The sequence below is a fragment of the Lepidochelys olivacea genome, assembly GCF_965140295.1.
Source record: "Lepidochelys olivacea isolate rLepOli2 genome assembly, chromosome: 16".
Taxonomy (NCBI): Eukaryota; Metazoa; Chordata; order Testudines; family Cheloniidae; genus Lepidochelys; species Lepidochelys olivacea.
Window position 1 is genome coordinate 4,702,118 of NC_140426.1, and position 12,400 is coordinate 4,714,517.

The 12,400-nt window shown below is 46.8% G+C and overlaps 1 protein-coding gene across 3 annotated transcripts in view; it reads left to right on the forward strand.

Annotated features, from left to right (window-relative positions):
• Positions 1 to 12,400, forward strand: part of RABL6 (RAB, member RAS oncogene family like 6) — a 111,895-nt gene that overhangs the window by 56,463 nt on the left and 43,032 nt on the right. For all 3 annotated transcript variants that reach the window (XM_084650523.1, XM_084650524.1, XM_084650525.1), the window contains one exon: positions 4,003 to 4,106. In XM_084650523.1, the coding sequence (XP_084506649.1) occupies positions 4,003 to 4,106 (104 nt within the window). The remainder of the gene's footprint in view (positions 1 to 4,002; positions 4,107 to 12,400) is intronic.

Genomic DNA, 12,400 nt, shown 5'->3' on the forward strand with positions numbered 1-12,400 from the left:
TGCATGCAGATATGTTTGCCTCCTGCACTAAAAGCCTGCAGCTGATGAGCTTTGACCTCTCCCTATCATTAAAAGGCTAAGATGGACCGACTCCAGTTGATGCCACTTACAAAGGTACTTGGAATTTCACTTCCCTCGGCCCAGAATTTGTTTCTCCGTGCTTGTCAGAATCTGTCAGGCCATTGACATGCTCTCCAGCCACCTCTCACAAACATATGCAGGGTTTTGAATGCAGCGCTTCCTGTCCCAAAGCTCAGAAACCACAGAATGAGTGTTTCCTGTGTCACCTGTATTTGTAACCAGGTCTCTTGGGAAACAAACCACTAACTTATGTGGCTCAGTCACTCCAGGCCTCTGCCTTCTCCTGCTGTACTAATGAGAATCTTGCTATTGGATTCAGTGGGAGTAGGAGTGGACCCTTTGGGGCTCACTACAGAGAGGAAGTGCAACATGTTGGAGAACAGTGTGTGATGAATGCACTAGACCTAGCCCACAGTGATGCTGTTCTTGCTTTCATAGTGACTCAGTCTCCAGAAAAAACAAAAAACTAACTGCCCTTTCTCTACCTTACAAAGTAAGGGTAAAGGAGAGGAAATCTCTCTGGGGCAAAAGGCAAATACAGTTTAGTCAGCCATTCTGCCTGATAGTGACTGGTCTCTTCATGTACCGAAACATAACATCTTACAGCTCTTAGTGGGTTAGTTAATTGTATCTGAGATCCCAGGTTGCTCTCTCACAGGGCCAGTGTTCTCCTTCCTGTCTGGTGTGTGGTGGTGTGGCTTAGTTTTAAATTACGCTTCCCTGTCTTCATCTTACTCATGAATCTTGCAACAAGAGAGCGGAGGATGAAACTCATACTCTGAATATAAAGCAAGTCCCCTCCAGCAGCCCAGTCTCCTCACTTATTTATCAGCTGCCTGCCATGAGCTGGACTGATTAACTCCAGAAAGCAGTTCAGTCCACCAGGTATTCCTGACAGGCCTTTCCTGGGCACCGTTGGTGTGTGACTGTCAGAGGTTCAGCCATCCCTTCAGAACAGTCCATGTAAAGAGACTATTCTGTGCATAGACAGTTCATCTAATTGCCTTTTCCACTGGAGCACTGAAGGTGGCATTCAGTCGAAGCATTATTTAGAGCTCAGTTAACTCAGTTCTAATGAGTAATTTAGTGTTAAAATAAGTTTGAGGTTTAGATTGAAAAATTCTAGGGTGGACTAGTTGCTTGGCTTGTTCTGTAGAACACTGAGTTTGATTGATTTTTTTTTTTTTTTTTTTTTTTTAAGTCTACACATGACTGACTGTTAGCTCCAAAAGTCAACAACATGGTTTAGTATGTGTCTGTGTGCAACAACAGCATGTGTGTTGGCTGACCAAATATCACTCTGTTCAAAAAATGTTTGCCTTCTCACTAGGATTTTGGTCTGTGGACTACACGCTAGTTTTTCTCACTTGCATTTGAGGCTATTAGAGATTTCCCTGCACTGAATGATGCAACATTCCTCACCCCAGTTCTAATACATGAAGTAAAAATATAGCCCATGGATTACTAAAAATAAACCAAGTTCGTTCTCATAGCAGACAACTTGAAGGAACATTGAGGGTTAGGGAATTATTAAAAAAAGACTTCACAGTTCAGGGTCAAACTTGGGACATCTTTCTCCCTCCCCCTTTTCTCATGCTTCAAGTTGACTGTAAGCTCGTTGGGGTAGGAATTGTATATCTACAGTCCCTGGCACAAGTGGGCCCTCATGGAAAGGGGTACTGCCATGGTAAAAGTAATAATCGGGACATGTTTGTGCTCAGGCACAGATGGCCACTTCCTGCACCTCTTGGTCCCTAGCCTGTGGGAGACGTGGATGGTGCCACTCCAGACATGGAATGTCCTGGCTCTTAATGTTGTCATAAATCTGTGTAGCTTGTTGCGTGAGACTCCCCAAGAGGCCTACATCAAAAAGCTATGGATGGAGCCCACGTTTGTTCAGTCACTATCAAAACCTAGCCCAGTGTGGTGTGCTTTTAGTTGACTTTTTTTTGTGAGGAAAGGCGAGCAGGCTGGTGGTAGTGAATTTTCCCATATGGTATGGAGTCAGAAGCTGAAGGTTTTAGCATCTGGGTATGGGACAGTTGAGACTTTAACACCTGCAGAGGCAGTCTGGGATTATTCATCAAGCACATTAGCAAGATGTTTCTTCTTAGAAGTCAGCAGTGAAATAGTTAATGTGACATTTTAAAGTGTTGTCTTTCTGTTTCAGAGCTAAGAAACCGCTGAGTTAAGTGGGACTGTTCACACCTCCGAGCCATTGTCTCAGGCCATATCTACACTACCACTTTTGTTGGTAAGAAAAGGAGGACTTGTGGCACCTTAGAGACTAACCAATTTATTTGAGCATAAGCTTTCGTGAGCTACAGCTCACTTCATCGGATGCATCCGATGAAGTGAGCTGTAGCTCACGAAAGCTTATGCTCAAATAAATTGGTTAGTCTCTAAGGTGCCACAAGTCCTCCTTTTCTTTTTGCGAATACAGACTAACACGGCTGTTACTCTGAAACTTTTGTTGGTATAACTATGTCGCTCGGGTGTGAAAAAACACCCCCCCCCCCCCGAGCGACATAAGTTTCTCCGGCATAAGTGGTAGAGTGCATAGGCTGTGTCTGTGAGAGCTTCTCCCGCTGACATAGCTACTGCTGCTCCTGGAGGTGGTTTTATTATGTCAACAGGAGAACTCTCTCCTGTTGGCACAGAGAGGCTGCATGAGCAGTCTCACAGCAGTGCAGCTGCATCCATTCAGCTGTGCTGCTGTAAGCTTGCTAGTTTAGACACAGCCTCAGGCTGTCCATGTTCAGGAAGACAACACTGCCTTGGTTTAGCATATTGCCAACCCCAAGTGTTGGAAACATGTGAACCAAGCTCCGGAATTCATGAGTGGCTTAAAAATCATAAGAATTTTAAATACAAATAAAATTTAAATTTTAAATAATGTTGGGGTTTTTTTTCTTTGCCCTCTGGTTCTTGAGGTCATAGTTTCAATCTCGTCTCTGCGGTCCTGAGGACTAGACACTTTCATTTAATAATAATTAATAAAGCTGAAATTCTCAAATAATTTGATTCCAGCAATGGGGGCGGGAGGACGATTGTAAATAAAACATCAAATATTGTGACTCTCCTGATTAGAATTTCAAGGGTTGGCCACACTGGTTTACATTCAATTCATGTTTACAGGGTTATTGTCACAACCATGTTGACTAGAAACATAGCTTTCTAAAATCCGAGCTTTGATTCCAAATCATAGTTCTGTGGCAAATTGCTTGGCTGCAGAATACGTAGGGCCCTGATTATAAAGAAGAAAGTTCAGGTGTTGGGATGGCTTAGAAATGAGCCTTCTCTTAAGCAGCCGTTATGTCTGCTGTAAAGGCAAATGAATTCCTTGGTGTCAGTATCTTCAGTGCGTCTGTACACTAATAGGAGCATCGTTCTTTTATATTCATCCAGCTGGATGACTGAATTAAGTCCCATTAGAAAGCAAATGCGCGACCCGCTCACTGCACCAGCTGAACCCTGCCTCTTGGTGATAATGGAGAGTTCTTGTATCCAGAGAATCTACAAACAGTGTTGGTGCAAAGTAGTGATGTCGCTGATGTGCATCATTTTGTATATTCTTCTCATAAAGGGACATAAGCAATCGTTTAGTTGAAATTTTTATTATTGCTCTGTAGCATATTACACTTTCCTGCACACAGCATGTTTGTGACACACACTCATCCTTACAACAGAGGATGCTGACTTTCAGAATGAATACCTTGTTTCGGCCCCTCTGCTTTCCATTGTATTCCTTTATTTAAGTTGAACACCTTGTTGGGGGCCGTAGCTGCTGTTTAATTCATTATGATGGGTGGAATGGTGACATTAGTGCGGATACAAGACCTCGCAGTACTGGCAAGCTCCCAGATATCTAGTACAGTGACTGTTCCTGCTCAGACTTCTGTTTTATTTTCCTTTCTTCAGAGGGAGACGTTGCTACGGCAGCTGGAGACGAATCAGCTCGATATTGACGCTACGTTGGAAGAGCTCTCAGTGCAGCAGGAGACAGAGGACCAAAACTACGAAATGTATGTCATTGAGCCCTCCTTTCTAATCTTTTTGCTGAAATCTACGTAGCTCTTGTCTGTTGGGCAGCACTGCACTTTACATCAACCAGGGGAGGTCCAATGGATATCATTTAGTATTTGTTTGGATACTTCATTTCTTATGTAAAATAGGAGATTCTCCAATGCAAAGCTTGTTCTTTGGATTCCCTTCAGACATGTGACCTATGGGAGGGGGAGAAATTGAAGGGAGCTGGATCAGATGAAATGGCAGAGCGCAAATGAGGCACGTGGTGCAAGGGTGATGGAGGAGTCCCTGGTGGAAGGGAGTGCTCACAGGGCACTCTCGTGCTTCAGCAAGGAAACAGTTCCCATTCTTTTGGCTGTCGTCTTCTGGCTAATCGCGTTAGCGCTCATTTTGTCTCTGAGACATTAAGGTATTTTCTGTTGATCTCTTCAATAGTTCTAGAAGCTTATTAAAATGTGGTCATATTTCAGAGTATGTTTCCTGTGTGTTCAGTATCATATCCACTTAGTTTCCTGCTTTGAGTGAGTTTCTACTCCGGTTAGCCTTGTAGAACCAGTACCGCTCTGGAGGAATAAATCGGATTCTGTTCAAATTTGGGTGTATCAACAGTTGTGTTCAATAACTTCCAACTGCAGGGTATTTATTGTAGTAATGTACAAGCCAGACAGAACACAGGTTGGCTTTCAGGTTCCCGGATGACTAGAAAAAGGCTAATGTAGTGCCCATCTTTAAAAAAGGGAAGAAGGAGGATCCTGGGAACTACCTTTTTCTGCCCTGCCTGCCCTTCCTAAACAGTTTATATCCATCCATGACAGTACTCCAGTTATGCGAGTTATGGCTCAATGGGTAGTGATCAATGGCTCAATGTCTAGTTGGCAGCTGGTACCAAGTGGAGTACCCTAGGGGTTGTTCTTGGGGTCGGTTTTGTTCAACATCTTTATTAATGATCTGGATGATGGGATGGATTGCACCCTCAGCAAGTTTACAGATGACACTAAGCTGTGGGGAGAGGTAGATACACTGGAGGGTGGGGATAGGGTCCAGAGGGACCTAGACAAATTGGAGGATTGGGCCAAAAGAAATCTGAGGAGGTTCAACAAGGACAAGTGCAGAGTTCTGCACTTAGGATGGAAGAATCCCATGCACCGCTACAGACTGGGGACCGACTGGCTAAGCAGCAGTTCTGCAGAAAAGGACCTGGGGATTACAATGGATGAGAAGCTGGATATGAGTCAGCAATGTGCCCTTCTTGCCAAGATGGCTAATGGCATATTGGGCTGTATTAGTAGGAGCATTGCCAGCAGCTCGAGGGAAGTGATTATTTCCCTCTATTTGGCACTGGTGAGGCCACATCTGAAGTATTGCGTCCAGTTTTGGGGCCCCCACTACAGAAGGGATGTGGACAAATTAGAGTCCAGTGGAGGGCAATGAAAATGATTAGGGGCTGGGGAACATGACTTATGAGGAGAGGCTGAGGGAGCTGAGCTTGTTTAGTCTGCAGAAGAGAAGAGTGAAGGGGGGATTTGATAGCAGCTTTCAACTACCTGAAGGGGGTTCCAAAGAGGATGGAGCTCTGCTGTTCTCAGTGGTGACTGATGACAGAACAAGGAGCAGTGATCTCAAGTTGCAGTGGGAGAGGTCTAGGTTGGATATTAGGAAACACTATTTCACTGGGAAGGTGGTGAAGCACTGGAATGGGTTCCCTAGGGAAGTGGTGGAATCTCCTTCCTTGGAGGTTTTTAAAGCCCGGCTTGATAAAGCCCTGGCTGGGATGATTTAGTTGGGGTTGGTCCTGCTTTGAGCAGGGGGTTTGACTAGATGTGTGCAGCAAGCTGGATTTAGCCCAGCACCCTTTGCTTTGGGAAAGTGTTCTTTCTTTTAAATCAGGGTTTTGAAAATGTCCCTAATTGCTGCTTGTTAGAGATGCTGAGCTACCGATCCCAAAGTGCAAACATTATGGCAGCCCATGCCTGAGTGCTTCTTCCCCACTAACAAAAGTGTAGCAATATTTTAGGATTTGTCTGGCCTTTCGCTGTGCTCTAGCTGTGACACTGAGATCCCTGGCGCTAAATCTCTTGTTGCATCAGTGGTCAATGTGGTGGTACAGGAAGAGCCACAGCACCTTCAATCCTAGGGACACAAACTTCTCTGGAACTTCTGCATGGAACCCCTCAGGCTGGTCTCTGGTAACATGCACTCAGGAGCTGCTTACTCTCTGTACAGCGTCGGGAGCTGGAGTAATTTACCGTGAGTTCTCGGTCAGATAAATATGACCAGTTTTGCACGGCAAGGACTCTCAGCCAGTCAGATTTTTCTCCATTCCAAACCATTTTATAATAAAATTATTTCAAGAATAGCGATTTTTTGCTGTATGTAGTTCCTAACTTCCCCTGCATGCAAACACATGCATTTGTAAGGTGGGAAAACTGAACTGGTCAGTACTGCTCACCGATGTGGCTCTTGCTGTGGGATTATCACGCTTGGCACGTTTCCACTAACCCGTTTAGTTAAAAGTGAACTCTTGATGTATTGTCCTTTCCCTGCCGACTTGTTAAAATAAACAGAGGTAGCACAGTGCAGTTGACCCTTGGCAGATGGTGACGCATTGTGCTGGTAACTTGAATTCGGTAGGTGCCTGAATTTCTACAAGGTCATTTGAGCTTAAAGCTGACAGTGAACTGAAATTGGCATGACTAACACTGTTCATTACGAGATGCTGTCACGTATTGCAATTGATGCCAGGGTTAAGTTACTATTAATGTATCTCTGCTGTTGTATAGCACTGAGTTGACTTCCTTTCACCTTTCTACTTCCACGGTATAGATGCTGTGGGTGCATAGGTGTCATTGTCTCTAAAGAGTCAATCCGCATATCCGCCGCAAGGGGTAGCAATGTTTGGTGAAGCCTTTTAAATAGGCACATCCTAGTTGATTCCCCCCTTGCCCCCCCAGCCCATGTGGTGGGTAAAAGCTATGGGATCAAGAAAACTGAAAGTGTCCCTTTTGAAGTGCACATGGGTCCAAACCGCACTAAGTAATCAAGTTTTGTCTGTTTGTGTTGATGTACTGGATGTGACCAAGGACAAAAAAAATGAGCCAGAGGATGTTGTAAAGGCCAAGACTATAACAGGGTTCAAAAAAGAACTTCAGATAAATTCATGGAGGATAGGTCCATCAGTGTCTATTAGCCAGGATGGGCAGGGATGGTATCCCTAGCCTCTGTTTGCTAGAAGGTGGGAATGGGTGTCAGGGATGGATCACTTGATTTCGTGATCTGTTCAGTCTCTCTGGGGCACCTGGCATTGGCAACTGCCAGAAGACAGGATACTGGAGTAGATGGACCTTTGGCCTGACCCAGTATGGCCATTCTTATGTTAGCACAGAGAAAATCTCGTGTTGATCTTTTGTGTAGATACTGAATAGTATTGGCGAGAGTGCACTCCTTTGTGGTAAGCCATTTCATCAGCTCCACCTCCTGCATAGTTGGATGTAAAAACATCAGTTCTCTAATAGTGATTGTATCAGCTGTATGGGGTGGTGATCTTTTATCATGTTGAATATTTTAGTGAGAAGCCTTCAGTGATTCACTGTGTCATGCAGCTGATAGATCGACAAAACGCTGTACCTGTTATTGTACCCTTTTCAAATCTATCTTTGATGTATTGAATGGTGTTCAGCAGCACTTGATGGATTCTGCCTTGGCAAGTCAGGCACCAATCTTGCTCTGGGATTATGTGCTTTTCAAGGAGTGGTGATAGCAGGTTTAAGATAAGATGCTCACACAGTTCGTAGAGGTGACCTTCGGCAACAGGGCTTCCGCTCTTCTTTCTTCGGCGGCACCGTGGGAGTGCGTGATCCAAAAACTTTGGAGACCACTGGTCTAGAGGATAAACTACATAAGCTGAATAAGTCTGTTGTGTGCCACCTTGTGTTTTCTTTGGGTATGTCTACACTACGGAATAAGGTCGAATTTATAGAAGTCGGTTTTTTAGAAATCGGTTTTATATATTCGAGTGTGTGTGTCCCCACAGAAAATGCTCTAAGTGCATTAACTCGGCGGAGCGCTTCCACAGTACCAAGGCTAGAGTCGACTTCCGGAGCGTTGCACTGTGGGTAGCTATCCCACAGTTCCCGCAGTCTCCGCTGCCCATTGGAATTCTGGGTTGAGATCCCAATGCCTGATGGGGCTAAAACATTGTCGCGGGTGGTTCTGGGTACATATCGTCAGGCCCCCGTTCCCTCCCTCCCTCCGTGAAAGTAAGGGCAGACAATCATTTCGCGCCTTTTTTCCTGAGTTACCTGTGCAGACGCCATACCACGGCAAGCATGGAGCCCGCTCAGGTAACCGTCACCCTATGTCTCCTGGGTGCTGGCAGACAGTAGCAGCAACCCCTTGCCTTGTGGCAGCAGACGGTACAGTACGACTGGTAGCCGTCATCGTCATGTCCGAGGTGCTCCTGGCCGCGTCGGCTGGGAGTGCCTGGGCAGACATGGGTGCAGGGACTAAATATGGAGTGACTTGACCAGGTCATTCTCTTTAGTCCTGCAGTCAGTCCTATTGAACCGTCTTATGGTGAGCGGGCAGGCGATATGGACTGCTAGCAGTCGTACTGTACCATCTTCTGCTGAGCAGCCATGAGATGTGGATGGCATGCAGTCCTTCTGCACCGTCTGCTGCCAGCCAAAGATGTAAAAGATAGATGGAGTGGATCAAAACAAGAAATAGACCAGATTTGTTTTGTACTCATTTGCTTCCCCCCCTCCCCTGTCTAAGGGACTCATTCTTCTAGATCACACTGCAGTCACTCACAGAGAAGGTGCAACGAGGTAAATCTAGCCATGTATCAATCAGAGGCCAGGCTAACCTTCTTGTTCCAATAAGGACAATAACTTAGGTGCACCATTTCTTATTGGAACCCTCCGTGCAGTCCTGCCTGAAATACTCCTTGATGTACAGGCACCCCCTTTGTTGATTTTAGCTCCCTGAAGCCAACCCTGTAAGCCGTGTCGTCAGTCGCCCCTCCCTCCGTCAGAGCAACGGCAGACAATCGTTCCGCGCCTTTTTTCTGTGCGGACGCAATACCAAGGCAAGCATGGAGGCCGCTCAGCTCACTTTGGGAATTAGGAGCACATTAAACACCACACGCATTATCCAGCAGTATATGCAGCACCAGAACCTGGCAAAGCGATACTAGGCGAGGAGGCGACGTCAGCGCGGTCACGTGAGTGATCAGGACATGGACACAGATTTCTCTGAAAGCATGGGCCCTGCCAATGCATGCATCATGGTGCTAATGGGGCAGGTTCATGCTGTGGAACACCGATTCTGGGCTCGGGGAAACAAGCACAGACTGGTGGGACCGCATAGTGTTGCAGGTCTGGGACGATTCCCTGTGGCTGCGAAACTTTCGCATGCGTAAGGGCACTTTCATGGAACTTTGTGACTTGCTTTCCCCTGCCCTGAAGCGCATGAATACCAAGATGAGAGCAGCCCTCACAGTTGAGAAGCGAGTGGCGATAGCCCTGTGGAAGCTTGCAACGCCAGACAGCTACCGGTCAGTTGGGAATCAAATTGGAGTGGGAAATCTACTGTGGGGGCTGCTGTGATGCAAGTAGCCAACACAATCAAAGATCTGCTGATATCAAGGGTAGTGACCCTGGGAAATGTGCAGGTCATAGTGGATGGCTTTGCTGCAATGGGATTCCCTAACTGTGGTGCAGCCGTAGACGGAACCCATATCCCTATCTTGGCACTGGAGCACCAAGCCGCCGAGTACATAAACCGCAAGGGGTACTTTTCAATAGTGCTGCAAGCACTGGTGGGTCACAAGGGACGTTTCACCAACATCAACGTGGGATGGCCGGGAAAGGTATATGACGCTTGCATCTTCAGGAACTCTGGTCTGTTTCAAAAGCTGCAAGAAGGGACTTTATTCCCAGACCAGAAAATAACTGTTGGGGATGTTGAAATGCCTATATGTATCCTTGGGGACCCAGCCTACCCCTTAATGCCATGGCTCATGAAGCCGTACACAGGCAGCCTGGACAGTAGTCAGGAGCTGTTCAACCACAGGCTGAGCAAGTGCAGAATGGTGGTAGAATGTGCATTTGGACGTTTAAAGGCGCGCTGGCGCAGTTTACTGACTCAGACCTCAGCGAAATGAATATTCCCACTGTTACTGCTTGCTGTGTGCTCCACAATATCTGTGAGAGTAAGGGGGAGACGTTTATGGCGGGGTGGGAGGTTGAGGCAAATCGCCTAGCTGCTGGTTACGCGCAGCCAGACACCAGGGCCGTTGGTTACACCAGGCCCCCCCACTGCGTTCTTGGGCGTCTGGGTGTGGAGGCTATGGAACTTGGGGAGGAGGGCGGTTGGTTAGAGGGGCAGCAGTGGCAGTCTGTGCTCCAGCTGCCTTTGCTGCAGCTCAACCATACACTGGAGCATACTGGTTTGGTCCTGCAGCAGCCTCAGCATTGAATCCTGCCTCCTCTCATCACGCTGCCGCCACATTTGAGCTTCAGTCCTCTCTTCAGCCCGCCACCTCTCCTCCCGGTCATTTTGTGCTTTCCTGCACTCTGACATTATTTGCCTCCACGCATTCGTCTGTGCTCTGTCAGTGTGGGAGGACAGCATGAGCTCGGAGAACATTTCATCGCGAGTGCGTTTTTTTTTTTCTTTCTAAGCTTCACTAGCCTCTGGGAAGGAGAAGATCCTGTGATCATTGAAACACATGCAGCTGGTGGAGGAAAAAAAAAGGGACAGCGGTATTTAAAAAGACACATTTTATAAAACAGTGGCTACACTCTCAGGGTAAACCTTGCTGTTAACATTACATACATAGCACATGTGCTTTCGTTACAAGGTCTCATTTTGCCTCCTCCCACCGCGTGACTACCCCCTCAACCTTCCCCCCTCCCTGTGGCTAACAGCGGGGAACATTTCTGTTTAGCCACAGGCAAACAGCCCAGCAGGAATGGGCTCCTCTGAGTGTCCCCTGAAGAAAAGCACTCTATTTCAACTAGGTGACCATGAATTATATCTCACTCTCCTGAGGATAACACAGAGATAAAGAACGGATGTTGTTTGAATGCCAGCAAACATACACTGCAATGCTTTGTTCTTCAATGATTCCCGAGTACGTGTTACTGGCCTGGAGTGGTAAAGTGTCCTACCATGAAGGACGCAATAAGGCTGCCCTCCCCAGAAACCTTTTGCAAAGGCTTTAGGACTACATCTAGGAGAACCGCAAATGCCAGGGCAAAGTAATCCTTTCACATGCTTGCTTTTAAACCATGTATAGTATTTTAAAAGGTACACTCACCAGAGGTCCCTTCTCCGCCTGCTGGGTCCAGGAGGCAGCCTTGGGTGGGTTCGGGGGGTACTGGCTCCAGGTCTAGGGTGAGAAACAGTTCCTGGCTGTCAGGAAAACCAGTTTCTCCGCTTGCTTGCTGTGAGCTATCTACAACCTCCTCCTCATCATAGAATCATAGAATATCAGGGTTGGAAGGGACCCCAGAAGGTCATCTAGTCCAACCCCCTGCTCGAAGCAGGACCAATTCCCAGTTAAATCATCCCAGCCAGGGCTTTGTCAAGCCTGACCTTAAAAACCTCTAAGGAAGGAGATTTTACCACCTCCCTAGGTAACGCATTCCAGTGTTTCACCACCCTCTTAGGGAAAAAGTTTTTCCTAATATCCAATCTAAGCCTCCCCCACTGCAACTTGAGACCATTACTCCTCGTTCTGTCATCTGCTACCATTGAAAACAGTCTAGAGCCATCCTCTTTGGAACCCCCTTTCAGGTAGTTGAAAGCAGCTATCAAATCACCCGTCATTCTTCTCTTCTGCAGGCTAAACAATCCCAGCTCCCTCAGCCTCTCCTCATAAGTCATGTGTTCTAGACCCCTAATCATTATTGTTGCCCTTCGCTGGACTCTCTCCAATTTATCCACATCCTTCTTGAAGTGTGGGGCCCAAAACTGGACACAGTACTCCAGATGAGGCCTCACCAATGTCGAATAGAGGGGAACGATCACGTCCCTCGATCTGCTCGCTATGCCCCTACTTATACATCCCAAAATGCCATTGGCCTTCTTGGCAACAAGGGCACACTGCTGACTCATATCCAGCTTCTCGTCCACTGTCACCCCTAGGTCCTTTTCTGCAGAACTGCTGCCTAGCCATTCGGTCCCTAGTCTGTAGCTGTGCATTGGGTTCTTCCATCCTAAGTGCAGGACCCTGCACTTATCCTTATTGAACCTCATCAGATTTCATTTGGCCCAATCCTCCAAT